This window comes from Melanostigma gelatinosum, assembly GCF_949748355.1.
Source record: "Melanostigma gelatinosum genome assembly, chromosome: 15".
NCBI lineage: Eukaryota > Metazoa > Chordata > Actinopteri > Perciformes > Zoarcidae > Melanostigma > Melanostigma gelatinosum.
The window spans coordinates 18,420,242-18,445,309 of record NC_136648.1 but is presented as its reverse complement, the minus strand read 5'-3'; the positions used below and the strand labels follow the sequence as shown (position 1 = coordinate 18,445,309).

General features: G+C 43.9%; 2 protein-coding genes across 3 annotated transcripts; both read left to right on the top strand.

Moving 5' to 3' along the window:
- The first annotated feature begins 9,073 nt into the window (after positions 1-9,073).
- LOC306788873 (cysteine/serine-rich nuclear protein 1-like) lies at positions 9,074-17,438 on the top strand. 2 transcript variants are annotated; one of them, XM_079284551.1, is made up of 4 exons: positions 9,074-9,166; positions 13,200-13,411; positions 14,761-15,272; positions 15,896-17,438. In XM_079284551.1, the coding sequence occupies exons 2-4, from the start codon at positions 13,201-13,203 to the stop codon at positions 16,880-16,882; spliced, it is 1,710 nt and encodes a 569-aa protein (XP_079140677.1). In that variant the 5' UTR covers positions 9,074-9,166; position 13,200; the 3' UTR covers positions 16,883-17,438. The 2 variants fall into 2 exon arrangements, with proteins under 2 accessions (XP_079140677.1, XP_079140676.1); XM_079284550.1 differs by lacking the exon at positions 9,074-9,166 and adding an exon at positions 10,621-10,718.
- Positions 17,439-20,645: 3,207 nt separating this feature from the next.
- Positions 20,646-25,000, top strand: gorasp1a (golgi reassembly stacking protein 1a). Its single transcript, XM_079284838.1, has 9 exons — positions 20,646-20,795; positions 21,533-21,613; positions 21,701-21,904; positions 22,033-22,119; positions 22,268-22,398; positions 22,514-22,646; positions 23,040-23,148; positions 23,275-23,418; positions 23,516-25,000. The coding sequence occupies exons 1-9, from the start codon at positions 20,733-20,735 to the stop codon at positions 23,953-23,955; spliced, it is 1,392 nt and encodes a 463-aa protein (XP_079140964.1). The 5' UTR covers positions 20,646-20,732; the 3' UTR covers positions 23,956-25,000.
- Positions 25,001-25,068: the final 68 nt, after the last annotated feature.

Sequence of the window (25,068 nt, the reverse complement as noted above, 5' to 3'; positions counted from 1 at the left end):
CTACTCCTGTGGCCTCGGTGACAGCTGATTTTTATCAGATCCCACTGCCCCAGCGGAAGACTCTGGCTATTTTGGGAGGGTGGGCTGGCGGCTGCTGCTACTCGGCTGAGTCAATCACCTCTGTTAGTCACTGAGAGACTGAGGCACCCCTTCACCTCCCATTCCCAGAGCTATATTGTCACCCACTATAACGGGCACTGGGTGGGACCTGCAGAATGTGTGTGAGCGGGTGTTTGGTGGGCAACATATCTAAAAAAAAAAGACATACTTAAGGTATTTTGGTAAAGTGGTAGACGAATAATGCTACAAAGGAGACTATTTCATGTTGGTATTGTCACATTATGTTCTGCTACATAATGCTAGTAGACCATAAGATGATTGTCTAGTGGTTAGCCAATTCATAGCTGAAGTTTTTTTTACATATTCACACCGATGTTAGTGAAAATACATTATGATTTATGTCGGTCATCCTCTGTCGACTCACATTCCTCTTTGTGTCTTATTCACACCGCGTACATCTCAGGGTCAAAGTGTCAAGCACGATATGCTGCCTTGGTGTCAGTTCCAGGACACAGGAGGCACATAGCTCAGAGGGCCACGGTCTGCGTCCTGGTCCGAGCCATCAGCAACAGCCTCACTCCTATCTTAAGCATGTAAGCCAAACGCATAGCTATGCATTTACGCCGCAAGATCCTTTCTTTATTTAGATGTTTCCCTCTAACTCACAGGACCAAAGAACACAGAGGTCAGTGTTTACCCATGTCAGGATGTGCACGCTGACACTTTAAATACCCGAGGCATTTTTACTCTGGCAACTTAATCTAGATGAACATGAGATACTTGATCTGCGGTGATGCTCAAGCACTGTTTTTGGCACAGACGGATAAATGTCTCAGTTTGCATACATATTTCAAAGACCCAGCAAGAACACTGACTTCCTCAAAGGTCAGAGATGGTGGTCTTCGTTTTCCAAAAGGTTTCAATAGTCCTTTAGAGTGATTGTGAACCGGGGTACCAAAATACAACAGTGATCTAATGCCTTTGGGGGGGGGCACCAAACCCCATCTGCCATATGAAATCTCAGTGACTATAAACATGACAACAAGCACCTTGTGTGTATCTGGATGCGGCGGCTGAAGACTCTGGGAGTCCATTCATGGCCTTTCTGCCTTCCACCTGGGCGGCTCTCTGTGGATAAACAACATATAGTGTGGTGAAGACGGTTACAACACACTGTTTTTGTGTTGTTCATGACTAGTTTGACATTTAGAGATATACCTTTATTCGCTCTCTTTCCAAGAGTTGGATGAGAACATTGATACCCATTACATATGTCCAAGGTTTTTCAAAATCTGACAGCCAGTACCCTTAAACTAAAGAACCCAACTCTCCAAAAAAACACAAATAGTTTATTGTACATTTCATTTTCATACAGGTTAAATTAATGAGATAGATCATAATATTTAGTGCGCTTTACAGGTGCTGGAAGGTTGGTTTTGTTACATTTGGACAGTGCCATTCTACATTTCCCCCTGCCTTATGCTAAGCTAAGCTAACCGCCTTCAGGCTCTAGCTTCATATTTAGTGAACAGACATGAGAGTGGTATCTGTTGTCACATTTCACTCTTAGCAAGAGAGTGATTTCCCAAATGTATTCCTTTCAAAACATGTGTGATGCCAGATTGGCCACAGCTTCCATGGGAGCTTGTGTTTCTGTCCTGAGGTGAAGGTGTTGTGTTAAATGTCTGGTTGTTTACTTTCAATGTCTGCATCTACAAGCAAAATGAGCTGTTAACTGGACTCCAGGGTACAAAGAATCAAAGACGGCATCACTGAGCACAGTCAATGTAGTGAAATCTGCTCTAAAAATGATACGTGTTCTAAACTCTCACACCTGAATGGTTGTTTCCTTGTGACTTCTCCAATCCAGCAGAGGGCAGTCTCTCACTGTGTTACTGCCAGTAGCAGAGGCTGAGTTGAGCGGAGGGCTGCTGTTGAAGCCTTGCTGCAGGGTGGCCTTGGACTCAAACAGGGCACACAGAGCTCTGGTGCCTGATGACTCCCTCTGAGGGAGGAAGTCCATGGAGCGACTCCTGGACAAATTGGAGCTTCCTCCAGCTGCCTCCATCGACCGTCCACGCAGCTTTCTGACACCTGAAAGCAGCAATTGAATTGTATGCCTGTGTTTTTGGGCAGTGTTGTTGTTGGTTGTCACATTGTATTACTCATGATGAAAATAAGAAAATAAAAAGATGTATTACTGGAAGTTTATGCTCCTGTTTCTCGATACCCCTCAGGTCAGCACAGCTTTGGTAACTGTTTGGCAAAAAGGAATTGACAAATTTATAAACAATTCTTTTTATTTATATCCAAGAATCAGCTGCAAATTCGTGAGCAGCAAAAGTGAATGAAACTGTCTACGTGCCCTTGAGCAATGCTCAATTTTCATTTTCTTATTGGCTACCAGAAGAAGAATATACTGGGAAGCTACCAATGTGTTTGATTTAATGCTGTATGTGCACATACGGTATATTGTGCAGAACTTACTGTTGTACCAGCTGAGACACAGACTTCCTGTCCCAGCGGGTGGGAGCTGGCATGACCCATGACCTCTCCTGAACCCCAGAAAGACTCCTCAGGGACTGGGTCCTCCTGAGGCCAAATGTCTCCATCGCAGTCCCTCTAACAGCAGCTAAAATAAGCAAATGGTACAATAATATTGAACAACCTTAAATCGCCTCATTATTGTGTGTTAATTCACTGAAAGTACATGACTTGTAAATGCTAAATCACATGATTAGAGGAGCTTATTGTCAGTTAAAGTAAAAAAAAACACATTCTGACTAGAAGTACAGCTGAGGTTTGACTTCTTTTTAATTATTATACAACAGATTGTCACACTGACAGTCATATGACTCTGTTAATGTTTATGAACTCCTGCACTCAGACAGCAAACCACAACGTGCTCCTCTGTCTGCCTGTGTCTTATTGTACAATCATCAGCATTATATTGTAGCGCAAGTGCCATACTCTCAAAATATCTAAATTTTGAACAAAGAAATCTATGTTCAAATGTATACTCTATAAACTCATGTATCGTAAGAAATAAGCTACAAAGCGGAATATTACATTACATTACATTACAGTCATTTAGCAGACGCTTTTATCCAAAGCGACTTACAATGAGTGGATTCAACTTCGGTTTTCAAGAGAACTACAAGTCACCAGAAGTCATAAGTGCATCTCCTTTTTTCAAACAAGCATCTAAGAGCATAAACCAGAGCAGAAACAAACGAATGCAATAAGTGCCACAAACTAATACGAATACAATAAGTGCAACAAGCTAGTATGAACACAATAAATGATAAGTAAGTGCTAAGTGGAAGGCCTTCTTGTGGATATGTGGAATATAACTGCCATTGTGAATAAGACTACGCTGCTATTCTGTCTGCAAAATCAAAAGAATATTCAACACCATACCTGAAGAGAAGACGCTGAAGTCACCTGTGCATCTCTGTCACTTGTGGTTTAGGAGCATCTCTCACAAGACACAGCAATTTCTAGTGCCCAAAGTCCTCCAGCACCTTGTGATTCAAGGCTTCTGGTTACCGGAAACGCATCACCTGATACATTTCTATGACGGACCAATAGAACCCTTTTTTTTTTTATGCAAAGCAGATCATAAAAATAAAATTCATCTTTTATTCTTTTTGTGTTTTTTGTAATTCAAATGCCAAATGACAGTGATGACAGTGTGATGCATTAAAAGACACTGAGAAACCAGAGAGCTGGCCTGTTTGTTCTGTGACAGCTGCTCCAGTCAGATGTCAGTGTTGAAATGCCTGGCCTAGCCGCTCTGTTACTGTATCTCATGGAAAAAACTCAGAGAAGCAGCATTTAAGCTGCACCTCACATGCATGTCACAGCCACTGTATGTGCAGCAGGAGTGCCAGTCATTCACCTCACACACAGCTATTTGTTATTGTGCTCTAACCAAAGACTGTATATAAGAAGGCTCTACATGACGATAATGTGTTGTGTTGCTATGCTGATATTCTGCCAATACACGACATATCTAAAGCACAGGAAATGCTGACGCTGCACAATGATTACAATCTGCTGGTGAGCATGAATGGAGTTACAATTCTGCCTGTTGGCACATGCATTTTATACACCAGTAAGCCAGAGGGAACATTATAAAGGCTTGAGCTTTTCTCAGGTTACATGAGGTAATCATTAACTTGTCATTAAGGTTCACTGGTGTGCAACAGTGTACAATGCATATTGCACTAAAATCCAAGAATCTGAGTACCCTCAAGCCATGATACAATAATGAGGGGTTTGATTGATTTGCTTTTTTCATGTGTTTTCCCAAAATGCTGATGCTCCAGTTGTTATGTAACAGTTAAATATGCCCAAATTATTATTGTGTGAGTTGGCATTGGACCCTCCACCCCGTATACATTTTTGGTTGTTGTTACTGTTATCATATGTTATTGTTCTTAATGTTTTGTGTCACTTTTAGGGCCACTAAAAAACTCCCCTGCTGTGTCCCTGAAGGTGCTGCTTCTGTTTATATGTGGCCTCCCAGTTACTGTAGCTGCCTAATTACTCCCTATTGTTAAGGGAGCACTTTGCATTGTCGCGAGCTGCCGTCGGTGTGTGAGTTAGCGCGCGTGAATGAGAATATATACATCATATCGTTTTCTTATTTTAAATGAAAACGAAAAAAGTCAGGGTTGTCATCAAGTAAGCTGCGTCCTCCCATCCTTGGGAGTCTCCCAGGTCCAAACTCACAAGTACACAAGTCCGTACTTGGCGTACTTGGTATTGAGAAAGGCCCCATATTTACTTTTTGTGGTTTTGGCGGAGACACGGCTGTATGTGTAAATAGAAACTGTTTGCTAACCTATCGGCCATATCAAGCTTAAAGGTAACATGGAGGGTGTTTCAAGATACAAACTGTATTTCTTTATGTTTTGCATTCTTACGAGGCCGGCAGACATCTCAGACTGTTCTTCGCTGTGGTAGCATTTCATATTGAAGTTGAAGTTGTTATCATACAATATCACCAATATCATCATCATCTGACCATACATCATCCCATGAGCATTTACCATGTCGACCTCCAGTGGAGAAGATGGTTCACTCATTCCTATAGGGGAGAAAAACACACCACTGACTGTTGTCAGGTCTGAATATCATTCAACTACCAACTGATGGCGCCAGAGTGACACGCCTGCCTCCATCGATAACAAATGTGGTTAAAGGGCATCAGAACTGCTGAACAGACCGCTGTTGTACTAAACAGTGAGGAGAGTTCACATGTATACATGGCAGCTCTTTGCTTTATACTAAAGGGTCGTTGTGCACAAGCATCTAATGCACATATAATGTATCACAATGCAACTTAATGCTTATTATATAGTTATTTATTGTCATTATGCAACATTTACAGAGAAGCAGTCGATGGCATCTCAGGCTTCCCCCAACAATGCTCGTTAAATATGCATAAAAGGAAAATCATGCAAGTTCAAGAATTAGAATGTACAACATAAAATAGTGCAGAAGTCAAAATATAGGGATAAAATATAAGATATATAAAATACATAATAAAATGTTGTAATATCTATTTGTGGTAGACAGGTACACAGTAATTGCTAAATAGATGAACTGAATGTGAACAGGAGTGTAGTAAATGTGTATGCAGAATGAAAAGTACAAAATATATAAACAACATAATGTTAAAAAAAATGATTTGCACAAACACGTGAATACGTGTCAATTAACAGTGGAGTCATCAGTCATCAGCGAGAGAAGCAAGAAGCCTACCCAGCGTCTAACAGTTGTGTTGTCAGCCTGTAATTCATGTGTTTTGCCAGCTGCAATGGAAGAAAAGAGAGGCAATCAGTGGGTGATTGAGCATGTAGGGGAGGGAGGCAGGGAGGGAGGGGGAGTCAGACAGTCTCACCAACACAGCTCAGTACTGGCACAGCTGAGAACAGAGCAGGTGTCCTTCCTGCTGCTGCTGCTGTGCACTCCTGCAAAGGCCTCACATGGAGCCACATGTGACAGCCAACACCAACAGCAGAGTACACTCTGCTGGGTCTGGGAGAGCACAGGAGCTCCCACTGCAGGGCCGACAGCCAGATGCAATAAGTGGCTGGATGAGAATCGGGAACACTTTCTTCCGCACATACGCACAACTCTGTTAGTCTGTAAACGAATGAACGCACAATGAAACAACCTGGAGACGTGAAGAGAAATACTATTACATGCCTTCAGAGAAGATGCCTTTTGGGTCCACATTGCGTCACACGGGCCAGTTTGTAAGTTTGTAAGAAAGGTCACCACAGCTCTATGGCTGACGTAGACAAGAGGCTCATTGTTGGGGGGGGGGGGATGTCAAACCCAATCACACAGCTGCTTGGCTGTTACGGCTTGTGCTGCTCACATGCAGCGAGATAAGATCACTGCTGTTGAAAGTTGTAGTTGTGTAACCTATTTTGCACTCGGGGCTGCAGCTTGACTTGCCTTTTGCAACAATACTGTAAAAGAGAGCACGGACAGTGTTATGTGGGGGTAGTGTTAGACATTATACACTGTAAATAAAACATATTGTATTCATATCAGTTCATAAAATGACCTTCTGTACACAGACAAAGTTGGGTGAAGGCATTTGAATTATGCATTGCAGTTCATCTCAGTCCATGCACTGCGCCGTTGTAGCACAGATCACTCTCATACTCACTCTTCAACCTACATGTTGCCCATGGGGAGCACCCTTGGGCTCCAGGATGTTGCTGTAGCCCGAGTGTCTATGCTACAGAGATACGATATCACCGCTGCACCGGCCCCAGGACTGAGCAGACAGTGCACTTGGCACAAGGCCCCTCGCCTGCCATTAGGGTGTTACAGGAAGTTCTCTGGTGTCACCCCCTAAAGTGATACCACTGCGCAGACAAAAGGATGGCAGTTGACGCATCACTTACGTTGTCACTGTTGTGAAATTTCACCCCAAAGTCTTTATCTGATGGCATTTTCCAGGGAGGAGAAAGGTAGGGTCGGAGTCTTTTTGATGGCAGTTTGGCACACAGTTGAGTTTAAAGGGGCTGAAAAACATATTTTCGCAATCAGCTTCTTACTGAGAGCAACGTGGTCCAACACGAACACAAAGTATTCTGCCAAAGTTGGAACAGTTTCGGTTAGTTTCACGTTAAATGTTGTTTCGTCATGTGGAGGGGCCTCCGAGTTCAGCAACATTTGAATCAAAACTTGGGTGTTGTAATTATTAAACGATGCGACCGAACTGATGCATGGGTCCGGGATTTGGTTCTGCAGATCAGGCCCACATTGTGCATGAAGTTTGAGGGGTGAAAAGTGAGCCAGCTGTCAAAAGACAGTCCTTCTAGGTAACTCTCTCTCCCCCTGAACTTCTGTGCCTCCAGCATGTATGACCAACGTCTCTCCTGCTAGCTTACTACGTCCCCCAATCACACACCTGCTTCAAACCATCGACAACATTCACAATTGTATCATGAAATACGCCCCAGAAACCTCTCTATTAACATGAGACGTGACGTGTGCACAGAGTTACTGAGAGGAACACAAGGCAAGTAACAACACTAGTGTTAGAAGCTAATGCTAATTCCACTTAAATGTACATAAATGTATAGAGAAAAGCTTCAAATTTGAAACCAGATTATCAGGGGCTTTAATGAAAACTCTGAACACAACCGGAAAGTCTGCATTTAAACCAAAACCTGAGATCAGAATAAAAGGATCACGTATAAAGACATGAACATCACTGACGTCAAAAACCATGACAATGGGCATGCACCCCATGCAGCCCCCCCCCTTCCGTCACTCTGCAGCTGCTCTGATAAAGGTAATTAAAGCCCGAATGAATAATCTTAAAAAACAACAACATGATCACAATGACTGCAAAGATGTTGACAATGTTGACGATGATAGCAGTCATGCTGCTGCTGATGATGATGATCGTGATGAGGAAGGGGAGCAAAATGAATCACTGCTTTACCGCCTTCTAAAATAGAAACGGCTGGACTATATTTGCCCTGGCGACCATGGTGACGACTGCTAAACATGACATCAGAGGCTATGTATAAAGAAGCCAACTCATGTGTGCTTGTGATATTTCCACAAGAGGAAAGTAAGAAGTAAGAGAGAGAGAGAGAGAGAGAGAGAGAGAGAGAGAGAGAGAGAGAGAGAGAGAGAGAGAGAGGGAGAGAGAGAGAGAGAGAGAACGTAGGAGTATATTCTCCATTTCTCAATATCACGAGGGAGTGAATCATGTTCAGTTTCTTTCATTTCCTGAGCTGAACTTATTTCACTGAGTCTCTATCTGTCTGTCGGCCTATCCATCTAGTTCTGTTGTTAAGGAAGTATTTTCTGAGAGGGTAGCTATAGAGGGTCTAAAGAAAGTAGCTCTGGATCATCTGTCAGACACAGCATGTAGGGAAGACAATATTGAGGAGGGCAGCTCTGGAATGATGAATCTGTACCATTACGCTGTATGGAACTCCATCGACATGACAAGAAAATGGAACTAAATCTGGGGGTAAAAAATGTAAATAAATCAGGATAGGTATCTGGGTTGGTTTGACTTTGATTGCTGCATTGATAAAGTGAATATACAGTAAATTGTGAGTGATTTAATAACCATTCCAGTGCTAGTGAGTGAACTACTCATTTTCTTCCATGACTCATCATTAGTGCTGCACCGTACCACAGTATGGAGCAGCACACAACAAAGTCACAAAAGGAACAGGAAACTCCAACTGTTTTGCACACTGTTTATCCTGATTGCACTATAAATAGCCAGCTAGCCATGGCGTAGCACTTGGATCATGTGTTGTGAGTATGTCACAGATCTCAGAGAGATACACTGACTGGATGTACCCTCAGGTTGCACAGTCTACCGCGCATCAAATGCTTTAAAATTATACACTCATTCACAAAATTATGCGTGAGTGTCATTTTACTATATTAGTAATTTCCTCCTCTCTTCTGTCTCCCTGGTGTTTACTCCCCACACATACATGCACTGGAGTGATCCCAGCCAAAGTGGGTGACACTCCACTGAGTGCTGAGGACAGGACGAGCAGAGCAGCCCTTCCTCCGGCCACAGTATTTGGACCAACAGGTATTTAGTGCATTTTTTTTTTTTACTTCAAACTGAAGCACTGACGTGTATCAACATGGGGTCAAAGCTCAAGAGTATTTTGGACTTGTCTGTCTTTCCGTTCCATCTGGCTGTCCATCTATTGGCTCTGTCTCACTCTCTGAGCTCTGCAGCTTAATTTTTAATCATGGTTCAAAATGGGAATGTGCATGTAATTTCTGACTTATACTTACATTCGTTAACAAGCAATAAAACATAACAGGAAAGCAGGGAGGAGGATTTTACACCCAAATCCATAATCGACTGCTTCTCCACGCTACATGGAGTGTTCTGGAGTTTAAGAGTGTCTGACTTAAATCACCATCTCAGAGGAATGCCAGTGAGTCATGTTACAGTGATGTAAGATGAGCAGCACGTGCCACCTTTAACAGAGGTCTGGTCACCATTTTTTATTAGAGGTCTGAAGGCAATTTACACAGACGTAAAAGACCAGGCAATCTACTGAGGCAACGAGAGGCCCTGGATTGCTGATGTGTCTTCCACAAATAATGCACGCAATGCAAAATTATAAAATATAGAGCGGAGAATGAAAGGATAGAATAATAAAATCATTACACATGTCAACTGTAGGGTAGCAATGCTACAGTCTCTGAAATTAAGTTGAATCAACAACTCTGACAGTCACAACAAAAGCTGAAAAATATCAACTTCACCCATTATTTTGTCCACCCCCTCAAAAATATCGCGGAAGTTTCTTTTGTTTTATTGGATAAAAGTGTTCGAACTTGTGGATATTGTTGCCTTCTGAGCTGGGGGTTTATTAGTTATGTATTTACCACCACATCACTGTTTGTAACAGTCCAGTGTGAACACGACAGACAGAGAGTCTGTGGGTAATGTGGGCAGCAGTGACGAGTGCGTCTCCTGCCTCTGCATGTGTGTCACCGTCTGCGTCAAGACAGTCGGAGAGCCACAGAGAGGATTTGTGTGAACCAAGATGAGGTAGCTCCCAAGTACTTCCGGTTTCGTCCGGCAGAAGCGCTGTTAGCCGGCTAACTACAAGATTTTCCAATTCGAAAATCTTTGCTAGTTTAAATTGAGCTATAATGTTGAAAGTTACTTCTTTATTAAGCTGGTGTGTATTCGCTTTGGTTGTTTTAGTCTGAATAAGATTCCGCTGATTTGAGGCCAAACGACGTTTTAACAGTTAAGTTAAAGTCTTTAGGTCAGCGTGGCTTGTAGTGTATGAATCAGTAAAAAGCGTTGTTTCTGTTTCAAGAGGCAAAAACTATCATCTAACTATGACGTATCTTATGTCTGACTAATCTCACTCCCTGGAGTTTCTCCAGCGAGGTACGATAGCACGAGGTCTGAGGCGACACTATCTTGCAGCCAAACGTCTGCTCTTTGGTTGCTGCCAGCCAGTCCTCTAGTGTTCACACTGGTACTACAGCGTAGCTTCACACAAACACAGAGGAACACACAATGCGCAGCTGGCTGCACCGCAGACAAGACCCATAACTTCGTGTCAATTTAAGATTCTTTCTGTCATTATGCTGCATTTCACTTCCTGGTGAGTAACTGCCAAAATAACTCCGCCGTACCCCCTTTAGGGTCAGCAATTAGTGGGGGTTACATGGTGATCGTATTTAATGTTTATCACTTCAGTCTAATGTTTATCCAGAATAACATAGTCCATGATTTTGTGGAATTTGGGCAATTTCTATACCGTCACTGTAAATTGTACTTTTGAAGTAAGCGTAAAAGTAGTTTAGCCTACAAATATTTAAACAAACTTCCTATCACAGCGACGCGCACCCCGCTCCTCCGCGCTGCCCTGCTCTAAGTTTGCTCTGGTTTGAATGGGATTCGTGCCTGCTGCTGTTTGTGCTGTAAAGACGGGGGGGGGGGGGGGGGGGGGGGGGGGGGGGGCAGTGTTGTCATTGTTGCTGACATGATCGCCGTGTGTCTCCGCGAGGGGTGAAAAGAGGTCAGCAGTCTAATGCCTGTTATTGTGCCAAACAGGAAACGACTCCTGCACCCCTCCAATGAAGAGTCGGTATGACTCCAGTGGGGATTTAAAGAGCGTCTGAAAACAAGAATGAAATGATAGTGAACTCCCCCTCCCCAATACTGTAACTATAAACAATGCCCTGCAGCCTATTAACTACTTCAGTACATTATACTGTACAGTACCCCCTTCTGTTTCACACTAACGCGCACGTGCACGATGTTCTGCTGCTTTTGGACCTTTAAATTATTGATGTGGTCTCAGTGGATATACCCACATGTACAAGTCTCTCCACTGTCACATATCAAATGTAAGAGATGTTATAGGTTACAAGAGGCAACTATAATAATACTGCAATGCAGCATTGATTAGCAATACTGTGATTTTTTGTTTTATTTTTGTAGGAGTATTAAACAGCCATGCAGATGTTTTTGCAGCAGAGCGAAATCTCTTTACTCCTAACTGCTCATGCAGCACAATGTTCTACTGTGTAAACAGTGTAAGGGCACAAGAACATGTCTCTTGTTTCACCTCTTATTTGCTGATGGATCCAGGAAGTTACTCACTCTGAGCGCGCGCACACACACACACACACACACACACACACACACACAGCCTCACTCGCTGCTTTAACTATGTGCTTACTACAGACAATCAGAAGCCCCTTTTCTTGTGGACTCACAGTGAGTGTGTGTTAGAGCAGGGCAACGGCAGAGTCCGTCCTGTCAGTGCAGACAAAGGTAGCCAGTTATTTACATTGCCTTTTTCTGACCAGAAGCAATGTCCCTGTTGTACTCGCTCTTTTAGGAAAGTGCACATGCTGTTCTGTTTTCAGTGGCTCGCGTTATGTTGAACACTCCCTTCCCTTCTCTCTGGGACTTAAGTCTAAATCCTGGTCAGCTGCTTGTACTACTGTCACTTATCAGAACACGATGGAGTTGAAAGCACCTTTGAGGTCAAACTGTTTGGACTGTTTGGAGACATGAAGAAGAGTGCAAGTTTTATGAGGGAGTAATCCGTTTGCAGATGTAAATATTGACTGTTTTTCTTCGACTTCCATGATATTAAACAAAATACTGTTGTTGTTATTTGGGGGGATTGTCACTCAGACTACACAAGTATGTTTTTAGGGAACTTGTACACTTTACTTTACATTTTATGGAGCAAGCCAATTATAAATATACAGAAATAATCGCTTGGTGCAGCCCTAAACCAAACGGTAGCAGTTTGCCCGGCAATGGGTCCTACAGGCTCCCATTGTTTCCCAAACTGACGTGACATGTTTCTGCACACATACTGCCAACTTAACTTGTCTTATGGACTATGTTGGACAAGAACAGATTTTCTTTACTTCACTTTAACACCCCTCTGCTCAGATCTTCTCTTTTACTCAGCAGCTTTGAGCACCCCCGCTTAGGTTTGTAACCCTGAAATTACTCGTGTTTGGACTTTATTTTCCATGTTCACATCCAAAAATAGCAGCCACTTGAACCATTACACCCCCCCCCCCCCTAGTCCTCAACATGCAGCCATTGGACGGTCCGTTTCCACGTATTCTTCACAAAAATACTTGAGGAATCATCGGAATGTTAATTACTCTGCAGGGGGAAAGAGAAAGAGCTCTTTTTTTTTTAACTCTCTCAACTGCCCAGCTGGTTTGCAAGCGAAAGTGTGATTGTGGTTGGTATTAGTGCACCAATGGAACATCAGTTTGTTAGATACTCATTATTGAGATGTGATCAGCCTAAACAAACTAGTGCCCTGAAACCGGCTCGACCAGCAGCTCTAAACAGGAAAGACCGCTCATTCCTCCAGCTGTCAGCTTCTAAAGACGCATCATTTGACTGTGTACATTTGGAGGAGGAAACACATCATTGTTGCCGTGTCAGTGAATTGTTATGCCATTATTAAGTCATGGATTTACATAACAACGAGTGCTGCTTCTCGGATAGAGCAACGCATGGGTCTGTGCCTTCATTACCACAGCGCACGTGTGACACGTAAACAAACCAACGGGCCTTTTTGTTCTTTGTCTCCGCGCAGAATGGACATGAGCAACAGCAGCCAAACAATGAGAGGCATCCTTAAGAGAAAGTTTGCAGAGGTAGATGACAATCCCGACTACTCCTCCTCCTCTCCTCCGTCCTCCCTCTCCTCCCCCGCCTCCTCGGAGTGGGAGTCCGATGGGGAGAGCGGCCCTTCTGACGACCAGGATTTCACGCCTCACAGTCCTCCTTCACCCGCCAGTTTACCCAGTAAGTACCAACAACCACTCACCCCACACACACTTTCAAATCATGCAAAACCTCCTCCTTATCTGGCTTTTATTTTTCATCTGTGTTTTGTAGGAGTGTTTCTTATCAGCCTGCAGCAGCACCGATATGAAAACGCTCACCTTAGGGCCGTTCTAGATAATGCGCAGTGTGAATGACTCGCCTCTGGACTGTCTGTGCGGTTGGGTAGAAGATCATTTCCCTGAGCAATAGAGGATGTTGTGGATTCAATTTGCATAGCAAGGTATCACAGAGCTACATAGTGGGGCCTGCAGTCTAAAAGTGGACTGAAGTAAGCAGTTTCTGCTTTTGCTATTTTGTCACAGAGCCAGAGTTGAGTCGTGGTGCAAACAGTGCCCCAGTGTGGAGCTCCTTAGACAGGCCGAGCAGCTGGGATGAGCTTGGTCAGCTGGTCTCAGTTGTTTACAGACTTCTGGAGCTTGAGTTCAGCCTCAGTTATGTGTAAAGGTTAGACAATTTGCTGAAGCCAAACTGTTAAACCAAACAGTGACCCGGTTGGATATAAGACTAAACTGTCAGAGAGAGTGTAACTATGTTCTGGTAAAGCACTGAAGAGCAGCAGTGAGACCCTGGTTCACTGCTGCTGCTGCTGCTGCTGCTATAGACCCTGTGCTTGGTATTCCCTCTCCACATGTACGTTAAACAAGTGACGCCAAGACACTGGAGTGAAGCACCTGTAGAGTGTCACCTAGTGGCCACTCAGAGACCTACAGAAGCCTGTGTTGACATCCAGGGCCTGTATTTATCAAGTGTCCAGGAATCCTTTCTAGGAACTGGACTGAAAGACTAAAAACACTGCTGCAGTGTCTCAGAGTAGGACGTGAGAGTTATTTATCAAGCTTCTTACGCTGACTTTCAGCAAAAGAGAGAGTTGTTGTTTTACAACATTTAGAGAGGAGAAAGTAGATCTTTGGAAATAAACAACAACATCATGAAAATACCCCTCATGTATTAAAGTCCCATTTTAATTTGAACTAGATGAGTGAAATACTAGAACCTAGTAGATTTCACCTGTTGCAGTGCACTGGCATTTTGGACTGAGGAAAAAGAGGGTCAGCCGCCTTCACTTTGCAGATGTCCTTTATCACCATTGCAGGTGACATCCTTTTGCTAAATCTTAAACTGAGACCAAAAATGCATCACTGTGACCGTTTTCGACCAATATGTCGTAAATATGGGCCTGCTCTGACAGACATGCTGATGTTTCCCAGCATGTTGTTATGGTCCTACCTCAGAGTCCCTCTTCAATACAAAACCCGACAGCGCCTCACTTTTTCCCTGATGTTTTTGTCTCTTTCTAACACCAACAGTTCGGTCCATCCTGAAGAGGCCCAGGCTTGCAGGCGCACGGGGCAACGTGCGCTTTGACCGAGTCACCGTGTTCAGTTTCCCGCGCTGCCAGGGCTTCACCAGCGCGCCCAGTCACGGAGGGGCCACCTTGGGCATGGTGCGGAGGCACGGCACCCTTCAGAGGTACACGCTGGCGGAGCACGCGCTGGAGCGGCGGCACGGACGCAGAGAGAGGCGGAGCAAAGAGAGGCTCGAGGCACTGAAACACAAAGTGACGGTGGATCAGACTCCAGACGAAGACACCGACGTCCACATCGGCGATGCCGAACTGCAGGATGGGGGTTTCCTTCAGCCGTACTCCTCCAAACAGCGGCAGGCTCTCCTCCAGGCGGCGGGGGTGAAGCGCATCGACCGGGAGGAGAAGAGGCAGCTCCATGCCCTGCGAGTCTCCAGGGAGGCCTGCGGATGTGACTGCCAAGGCTTCTGTGAGCCAGAGACCTGCGCATGCAGTCTGGCAGGAATCAAGTGCCAGGTACCACACTTATACATCAACAAACACTACCTGAACCCCCAACAGCACAAGGGCTGATTAGAAGTCTAATTCGGTCCTGACGAGTTTGCACTGGCATATTTCATCTTGCCGTATGACTGGCTTTGAATTTTTACAAATTAGATTGTGAAATTGTATTTTCAGCCCGTGAATGCATCCTTCAGCCCGTGAATTTTCAGCCCGTGAATTGGAGCAATTTTCATCATTCACTTTTAGTTAAGCACTCCAACCATTTATCCATTGCCTTTAGCGAACTGTCAATTAGCCAAAAACTGACATTCCTATCTTGTTATTTTATACTTTAACAATTGCTGAATTGATTTTCCAGAAAATGTGTCACATTACAAATTGTATCAATAATGTGATGTAAAGATACATTTACTGTAATTGAGGATTGTATCCGTCATCCACCCTAATGGATGCCAATCAGGCATTTTAACGAGTACATTTGAAATAAATACGATTTTTACAATCATTTTGCCAAAAAGACATTTCCCCCGCTCATGTGTCTCAGTGTTTGTTAACTTCAGATCATACTGTCAATACTTATTGCATTGGAGTACCCACAGCACTGCTTTCCTCTTTCTGCTGTCTTTTGCACACAGGTGGACCGCTTCAACTTCCCATGTGGCTGCACCAAGGACGGCTGTGGAAACACTCAGGGGCGCATCGAGTTCAACTCCAGACGTGTACAGATTCATTACATCCACACCGTCATGAAACTCGAACTGGAGAGGCGACTGCAAGATGAAACGCTGAGCCAAGACGACCAGACAGGACTTCCAGAGAACCTTGAAGAGCATGTGGAGCAGGACGAGGCCCATCCGGCGCAGAGCGCCAAGAGCTGCCCCTTTGGGCTCACTATGGAGGAAGACGGTCTTCCTCTCACCATGCCCGCCATGCCTTCCTTTCATTTCACCCCAGAGCGGTTGGTGGTGGAGGAGAACAGCTGCAGCAGCGACATGACCGATTCCTCGTGCTCCTCCTCTGACTCTGATGCAGGACGGTGCCTTAATGGGAGTCAGAATCTCCCCGGTGTGGATGGAGGGTTGTCGAGTGCCCTCAGCATCTGTGACTCTGAAAATAATAACCACTCTACGCGCAGCCAACCGAGGCACACGGGAGAACCACTGACGCAGCACAGCGGCAACCCTGCCACTTACAGCACCCCCGCTGACAGCACCGGACCACTTACAGCCAACGCATTCACAGACCATGTAAGCAGGACCTCACAGACGGATTACCTCGATGAGAATGCAAACCAGGCCAGAGCCTTCTTTGACAATGACTCTCTCGAGGGCTTCCCCAGCACTCCCTCTCCCACTGTGGACTATTTTTCAGGCAGGTACATGGACCTGAGTCTGTCCTCTGACTCCGACATCGAGTTCTTCGACAGCGACTACGCCTCCGGGCCTCTGCACAGCTCCTTCAAAGTACACAGAAACCCCGACAGCTTTTGCCACCTCCAGCTGTTTAGCTCTGTTCATTTGCCACAGAACGAGTCGAGCACCTACCTCCTGGAGTCTCTGATCGGCCTGACTGAGCCCAGCCCAGAGCAGGGTTATGCAGTCAGCGGCACCCAGCTGTCATAGCTGATTCAAGGCCTTCTAGTGACATACCAAGAAACTGTGTCCCAGAATTGTATGTATAATGAATGTATTTGTAAGAAACATTTCAATGTACAAAGAATCAATGATGAAACATTTGTTCCCTATAGCTGGAAATTTAGTTTTCTATTTCCGAAAAATATTTTTGCCTTTATTTCAGAGAAACAACACTTAATAATTAATATATGTATTTTTTATTTCCTGAACCTGTATAATCATGTCTGATATGCTATTTAATTTCTTATACTATGGCCACTAACAATATTTGGATTTGGCTCTGATGCTTCAGCCTCATCGCTGCTCATTGCAGTTGTTGAAAGTAATATTTATTCCAAAGGTCACAAAGATAGAGGCAATACAAAGTTCCCACTTTGAAAAGTATTGCCCCGTGTGTCAACAAAACTATGCATATTTTGCAGGTAGCTGGCCATGGTATAAGATTATAATCCACTGACCAGAATGAAACATTTCATAAATCAACCTCAGAGTTGTGAATTATTTTCTACTGCCTTTCTGATTGTGGATTATCTTGTACATGCTAAACAAGATGTTTGGGACATTTCTGTATTGGAATAATATAATAAAACGTTTTTTCAATTTACTACTGATTTAAAATGTATTTAATGAGTGGTATCTGTATTCATCACTAGTTCATGAGAAGAAACTAAGACTGAAGTTATAGGAGCAATACTGACTTGATGTAATGACTGGTTCATGACTCTTCCAGTGCAAAGCCAAGAAGAACTGTTTTCATTTGATGTCTGTTATTACACACACAAAATATGAATTGATTTGGTACAATCTCAATCAGTCCCATGTTTTGCAAATTACTACAAAAGGCCTAATAGGCCTTAATATGACTTGTCTCAGCGTACTGCCACTATTGAACAAAAAAGATCACGTTCATGGGCTCTGCATCATCATTACATACTCATTAACGTTTTTTACCATTGACTTTATGTATGTAGTATTGACCTTATTAGCACAATTTCAATGTATAGCATCAACGGCGGACATGAAGCAGCTCTGCTACTATTTAGAATGACAATGCTGTCAATTCAGGTCTAACCACAGGAAGGTCAGGAGAGGTGGTTTTCACCACCAGGAAAGAGTCGCTTCATTTATTCGATCCTGTGTTTCTGCTTCATGAATCTGTTCAAGGATGAGGGGGAGAAGGAGAAAGAGCAGCCGCTGGTTCCTCAGCCCAAACCCCCGAGACAGCCACCAGAGGTCAAACCCAAACCCCAGATGTGTTCTCCTGCACATCTGGCTGGTTCCACCTCCACCCACTCGACAGCCTCAGCACACAGGGGGCGGGGTGGAAGAAGAGGAGGAGGACAACAAATTCATGAAAGAGCTGCATGTGAACAAAATTGCTGTTTCTTAAAACTTAAGCAGATCAAGTATTCAACCAGGGAAAGTACACCAGAACTGGGACTGTGTTCAACTCTGAGAGCCAAACCTGTTAAAAACAATTGGATGTGTGTATATATATATATATATATATATATATATATATATATATATATATATATATATATATATATATACATAAGTACCCTTAAGTACCCTTAAGTCTATGTAACCTTTAACCCTCACCATGGACCCTCTGCCCCTTTCACCCAGGTGTTTCACAAATGCACTTTGAGGGATGAAGGGAGCAGAGGCGTGGTTGAACGATCCCCCTGAGCTCCAGAGCAGACAATGCAGAACAAGACAATACTACGCAAACCTTTCTGATTAACTTCCTATTCTGCTGACATAACATCGAGAATTCATGAAGGTGAACTGGTGCTACCTTTCTGTAACCTCCATATAGTTCCTCTAAGACAGGGATTCCCAAAGTGGGGTGCGCGCACCCCTGGGGGTGCGCGAGCTGCCTCTAGGGGGTGCGCGAGAGGAAAAGTGTAATGGCGGTCTGATGGTGTAATAATATTAAATATTAAAAAAAAATGTAATTTTAATTTAAAAACTGTCAGGTGGGACATCTGAAGCTATCAGTCGTAAAAGAGGAGAGGGACAGAGAGAGAGAGAGAGGAATCGGAGGCGAGGGGAACTGAGAGGTGCGTTATTGGGGAGAGACCGGGAGAAGAAATCGAGCCAGAGTCAGAGGAAGATGAGACGGCGCAGACTGGGAAAAAAAGAGGAAATATGATGAAAAGTATCTGTGTCTGGGCTTCACTTGGATTGGCAACGCAGATTCCCCAAAGCCACAGTGCGTGGTGTGCAGTGAGGTTCTGGCTAACAGTCTGAAGCTCTTATTTACGTCGCCACCTGAACACCAAGCATGCCAGTGCAAGTCTTACATTGTTTATATCGAAATTGGAGGAGTTACAAAACAGCCAAAAACAACTGCAGTCTCATTCATGTGTTGGGTCTATAAATGACGCACTACGGGCTTCATATCTGGTTACAGAATAGCGAGAAAGGGGCTACCGCACACAATCGCCGAAGACGTGAGCTCGCCAGCTGCCAGAGAGATGGTGGAATGTATGATTGGGGAGAAAGAAGCAAAAAAGTTGGACATGATCCCGGTGTCCAACAACACTGTGTCGCGCCGCATCGATGCTTTGTCCGAAGACATCCTGGCTACATTAGTCGCTCATTAATTGTAAATTAAATGTGATAATCTGCCTCTGTGCTCGCATCCGTATTGCTCTTTAAAAGTGACGCCTTGTGTCACTGAAAGTTATTGAAACTTTGTTGCAGTGTTTCAGGGCGTTTTCACACCTTCAGTTCGTTTGCTTTGTTGCAGTTGCTCCTTTGTTCGGTTTGTGTTCACACTGCAACATTTAACAGCGGACTAAATCTTGTAAACAAATGCCACGCGCGAGCAAACTGTTCTCTCATTGGTCCGATTCTTATGCGGCTATGAAGGCTTAAAAGGCTCTGTTGCTTCTTTTTTTTTTTTATTATTAAGGGGGGGGGGGGGGGTGCGCGAACCCGGTCGGGATGTAGAAGGGGGTGCGCGGCCTAAAAAGTTTGGGAACCGCTGCTCTAAGACACAGTTAGTTCCTCTTAGGCACTCTAGGGCACGGTTAGTTCCTCTTAGGCACACTTTGGTCGTGTTAGTTCCTCTTTGGCATAAGGTCATTATATTGCTTCATTTTTATTTTGAAATATTCTTATTTCCGGGTTACATGTTGTGCTCTGTGTCTCGTTTTAAAGGAAAAAACAAAAAAGGAACAAAATTCGGCTCGTTTTTGACTTTGGTTCTGTGGTTTTTCTGTTTTTGAATTCAGAACCAAAAATGGAAATACCACCGCCCATTTCCGTTTTCGGTTTGAAACGAAAAACGAGAATACCATGGTATTTCCGTATTTAGTTTTTCCCGAATTAACGGTAAAACAGATGACTAAAACGTACACGGACCTCTCAGACCGTACACGGACCCACAGACCTGTCCCTTCAAGTCTCCTGCACACGAAGAGTAGGACCCGCCCCTATCGCTGCTGTGCCAATCACGAGGCCGCATGTTACATGCTGGCTCTGTCAGGTTCCCCGTGATTGACCGAGAGCCTATTCCGTCCCCATCTGATTAAGATCCCAGACACAAGGACGCACGCTGCAATATTATTTGAAAAGAAGATACGGTTGTAAAAAATAATTTTTGAAACAACGACATTTACTTCACCCACGAACCCTTGTGCAATCATTTTTGCAATTCTAAAAAATAGTATGCCAGGCGCGCATGCGCTGTGTGTGCGTTAGTGTCCGTTCCGTTGGACTGTTTTGGACTGCAAACAAGATGGCCGCTGACTGTCAACCGTAATAGTTCTCACACTCTTGTTATTTTCTGATGATATCAGCTACTATTTGAAGGTTCCTCACAGAAATGGGGCTATCACAGAGTTCAGAAGTATCCGAAGGAGGAACGTATGGATACCACGTGCACGGCGTAAGACGACCATTATTTATCTTTCTTTGAATTTGGAGCAACGTGTACAGCAGCTTATCATGAAATGTACAGTATGCTAACCTAGTTAGCTGAGGAGTTGCTGCAGCCCAAACGGGAAAGACTGGATGAGCATGAACCGTTTACCTGCTATTCCAAGTAGAATATTAATGCAATAGCAACCTTTTATTAACTCGTGGCATTATTAAATAACTGAAATCAGGCTTGTAACTTGTTTTAAGTATTACAACAGTCCACTGAGCTAACTACGTGGTTCTTATCAAAGTCGTAGCGTTAGTAGCATAGTAACGTCAGCTGAATACTAGCTGCTAGCTAATGCTGTGACTAATAATAATAATAATAATGTTAGCCAATGCTTTTAAGTGTGATGGAATATGAAAAGAAGATTTGTATTTACTGGCTTACATGCCTTATGCAAAAAATAGAATAATTGTACATGACATTACATTGATGCTGAATCGATTAGCTAACTGTTAGTTGGTTAACTAATTCATCGATTAAGCAACAATGCCAATCATTTAGTGGTCGTAAATTGGATATTTTTAGTTAAACTGACTGTTTGTCCACAATTTAGCTAACCTCCAAAAATACATGACAACTCTGGTTTAAATCAATTAAAATATTTTTCAAATTCATTTCCCAAATAATATAATACTCTATCAGTGTAAATTTGGTGAAGCGTCAGGATTTATTAAAATGCTTATGTCTGTTTTTGACAGGTGCAGCCAAATTCCCCTGCACAGATGTCCGGACTGCAGCCGTTCTTTGACTTCATTCTGTCTCTGGACAACAAAAGACTTGTAAGAGTGCACAGACACACAGGAACACTAAAATACAGTTACCTCTTAATCCTACTGTTTTGACTCCTCCCCTTAACTGTTCACCAGAATGAAGAAAATGACCTGCTGAAGGAGCTCCTGAAAGCCAACATGGCGAGAGCGGTGAGAATGCAGGTGTACAGCACTAAAACCACCACGCTCCGCGAGCTGGAGGTGACACCCAGTAACATGTGGGGAGGACAGGGCCTGCTCGGTGCCAGTGTTCGCTTCTGCAGTTACCAAGGAGCCAATGAGAATGTCTGGCACGTTCTGGTGAGCTTCTTCATCCGGAACCGGGAGAACCGAACCAGCTGACCTAACTCTGATTTGAACTTCCACACTCATTATTACCCCACTATAGCTCCATCTTTAGTTTGCTAACTCCTGTTGCTGTCCTGTAGGACGTGGAGGCCAGTTCCCCTGCTGCGTTGGCAGAGCTTCAGCCACACATCGACTACATCGTCGGAGCAGATCAAGTGTTGCAAGACGTAAGACTCATTTGCATACAAGGCGTTACTGCTGACATTCGGCTCTGATATGTTTTGCGAAACGTTTGTGAGATTTATTTAAAAAAATTGGATCTCGAGAAATCTTTGAGAGATGAGTCGTAGTTAACGCAGTGTTACTGATTTCCAGTCAGAAGACTTCTTCTCGCTGATCGAGGCCCATGATGGGAAGCCCCTGAAGCTGCTGGTGTACAACACACACACAGATGCCTGCAGAGAGGTGGTGGTCACACCAAACGGGGCATGGGGCGGAGAGGGCAGGTAAGTGGTAACACACAGATACAAGTTATTCAGGGTCACTTATTGGAGAATTTATGACAGTTTTTATTTTGATAACATTCACACACTTTCACTTGCATTAACTCTTTGCTCTTAGTTTGGGCTGTGGCATTGGTTATGGCTACTTGCACCGAATCCCAGGACATCTTGATGCTTCGACGGCAAAGCCTCCCTCCCCTGTTCCTGAGGAGGAACCCTTTCCGGAGCTGCCCACCCACGGGTTCACGGAGGTATGTCTGACTCCACATTTACCACTTTTTTCTGTCTATTTTTTTATTTTGATGAAGTGATTTAGTCTATGAAATGTCAATAAAAATGGTTAAAAAAAGTCACATTTGAGAGGCTGAAATCAACAAATGTTGAGCTTGTTTGCTAAATATAATACTTAGATGGATATAGATAATAAATCATATTCATTGTTTCAGCCCTTTCCATTTGTTTGTGTCACTGCTAATTCAAACATTGGCTGGCTTGATGTACTGTATTGAATGCAGAGACAAAAGCAGTTAGAGATCGGCGTGTTTTTATTTTCCCCAACAACCACATGGATTTTCTGATAATATTACATGAGATCAAACTATTGGTTGGAGCGGTAGAGCTCAAGTCTGTCACATGTTTTCCAGGCACCTTTGATGGCTCCTTCAAGTCAAAGTGTAGACGTGTTGGACCTGGACCAGGTCACCCTCCAGGAAGCTCCTCTACCTCCACCCATCCAGAGGGTCATGAACCCGGGTCAGTTCAGACATGCAGTGGTTTTAGAGGATGATGATATATGACATATAAGTGTTGTCTGCTTGGCTTCTAATTGGGTTCATAAAAATTTTCTCAGCAAGTGTTTTGCGTTTGTTTTTTAATCAGGTTTCTCAGACTCTGAAGTGGCCGTGGTGAACCCCGAACCTGCAGATTTGGCGGACAGACTGGATCTGTCCATGTCGTCTATCGACATGACCAACACGTCACTGACTATGCATGAGGAGAAGGACGGGGAGATCTCTGGTGTTGGTGAGTTGCAGCAATTCATACAAATGCCCCGTAGCTTTCATATCTTGATTTGGCAAAAGGAACACGGGCTGAATGTTTTGTATTTCCCGTCGTACAGAGGAGCTGGAGGACAGCGCGCTGCTTTCGTCTTCAGTGGACAGCCAGACTGAGCCGCACAAGCTGAGCTCCAAGACGGCCACGGAGCTGAGCTCTGCTCTCGCTTCCACTGACACTTTATCTGATTCAGGCGTCCCGCCGGCTGAACTATCTCACCTGGTCACAGAGTCCACAGACCCACCCGGCTCTCTGTGTGAATCCAGCGACAGTCCACCTCCACGTGACCTGTCCCCCCCAGAGCCTCCTGCCGCTGAGCTCTCTGTCCCAGCTGAAGACCCTCCCTGCAAGTCTCCCGCCGATCTCCCCCAGTCTTCTCAGGCCGTCGAGGATGCGACGTGGCCAGTGGAGGAGCCTACAGAGCCTCTAGACGTGGCTGCTGCTCACCACTGCAGCCATGAGAGCGACGAGGAGGAACCAGAAGAAGAGCCGCCTCTCGAGTAAGAAGAGCCGCGCAAAAAAAATGGAGTGAATGTTGACAATCACTGGGGCTTTTTCAAAGGAACACTATAGGAGATACAGGACAGAGGGACATGCATTCTGATTTCATAATGATAGATTCACAGTAAGCATTTGGCTCCATCAGGTTTGTTACACTACAGACACCCGATGAAGCATTAGCATACGAGTTGGGAAACACTTAGAGGCACTGTAGGAATATCTTATTTCTGTTATATGTGTGGGATTTTAAAGTTACTGCTTATTTGTTCACCAAGATAATTATGTCAGAACATCTTTTCCATGCTTGGTGCAAAATTAGATTATACTGGTGACACGACTTTGTTTGTGGTCCACCATTGCGATGAATACGTGAACGCTTCCAAAGACAAACGCATACGTTTGGTACAGCGGAGCACAGCTGCAACACTATCCATGTTTATGAAGCTACCAAACGGTCGGCAGTTCAGATGAGCCGGTCTTGATGATTCCCCAAAATAGAGCTTTTAAACATAGCCTTCTAGTTTATTGTAGTTTATGGCCCATGTATTTGGATTTTTAAGTAAGTGTTGGGAAATGTTTGTCCACTTGCACCACGTGAAACCAGGCGGCTCATGTTTTTATTCTAGATTTGACGAGGTCAGTATGTTTTAAACGCCGTCTTTTAATTAGATTTATTCAGCCAATCAGTATGTGATGTTTGAAAAAAATATATTTTGACAGTTTGTATCACTAGAATTATGTCTCATTTAACACTATTCATACTTTGTAATTCTTTGTGATCTATGCAAAATCAGACAAGTACTGGCCGTGAGTTGGCAGGCGATGTAATGCGTCCGGTCACAGTGATGCTGCTGTTGAGTAATTTTCTTTCTAGGGGGCTCCGTTAAGGTTTTCATTGTCAAAGTAGGTGCTGGTGTGTAAAATAAGGAAAAGTATTTTTTGCAGATATTTTATCAATTCACTGTATGTTTTATTAGGAATGAGTGTAGAGTCTTTTGATGAATGTGAAATGGGCGAATCTTTGATGGTAAACAATCATATCACTTGACTTGCTCCCTTGTTTTTCTTATTTCACACTCATCAGCCGAACAACATTACAACTCAAGAAACCATCCA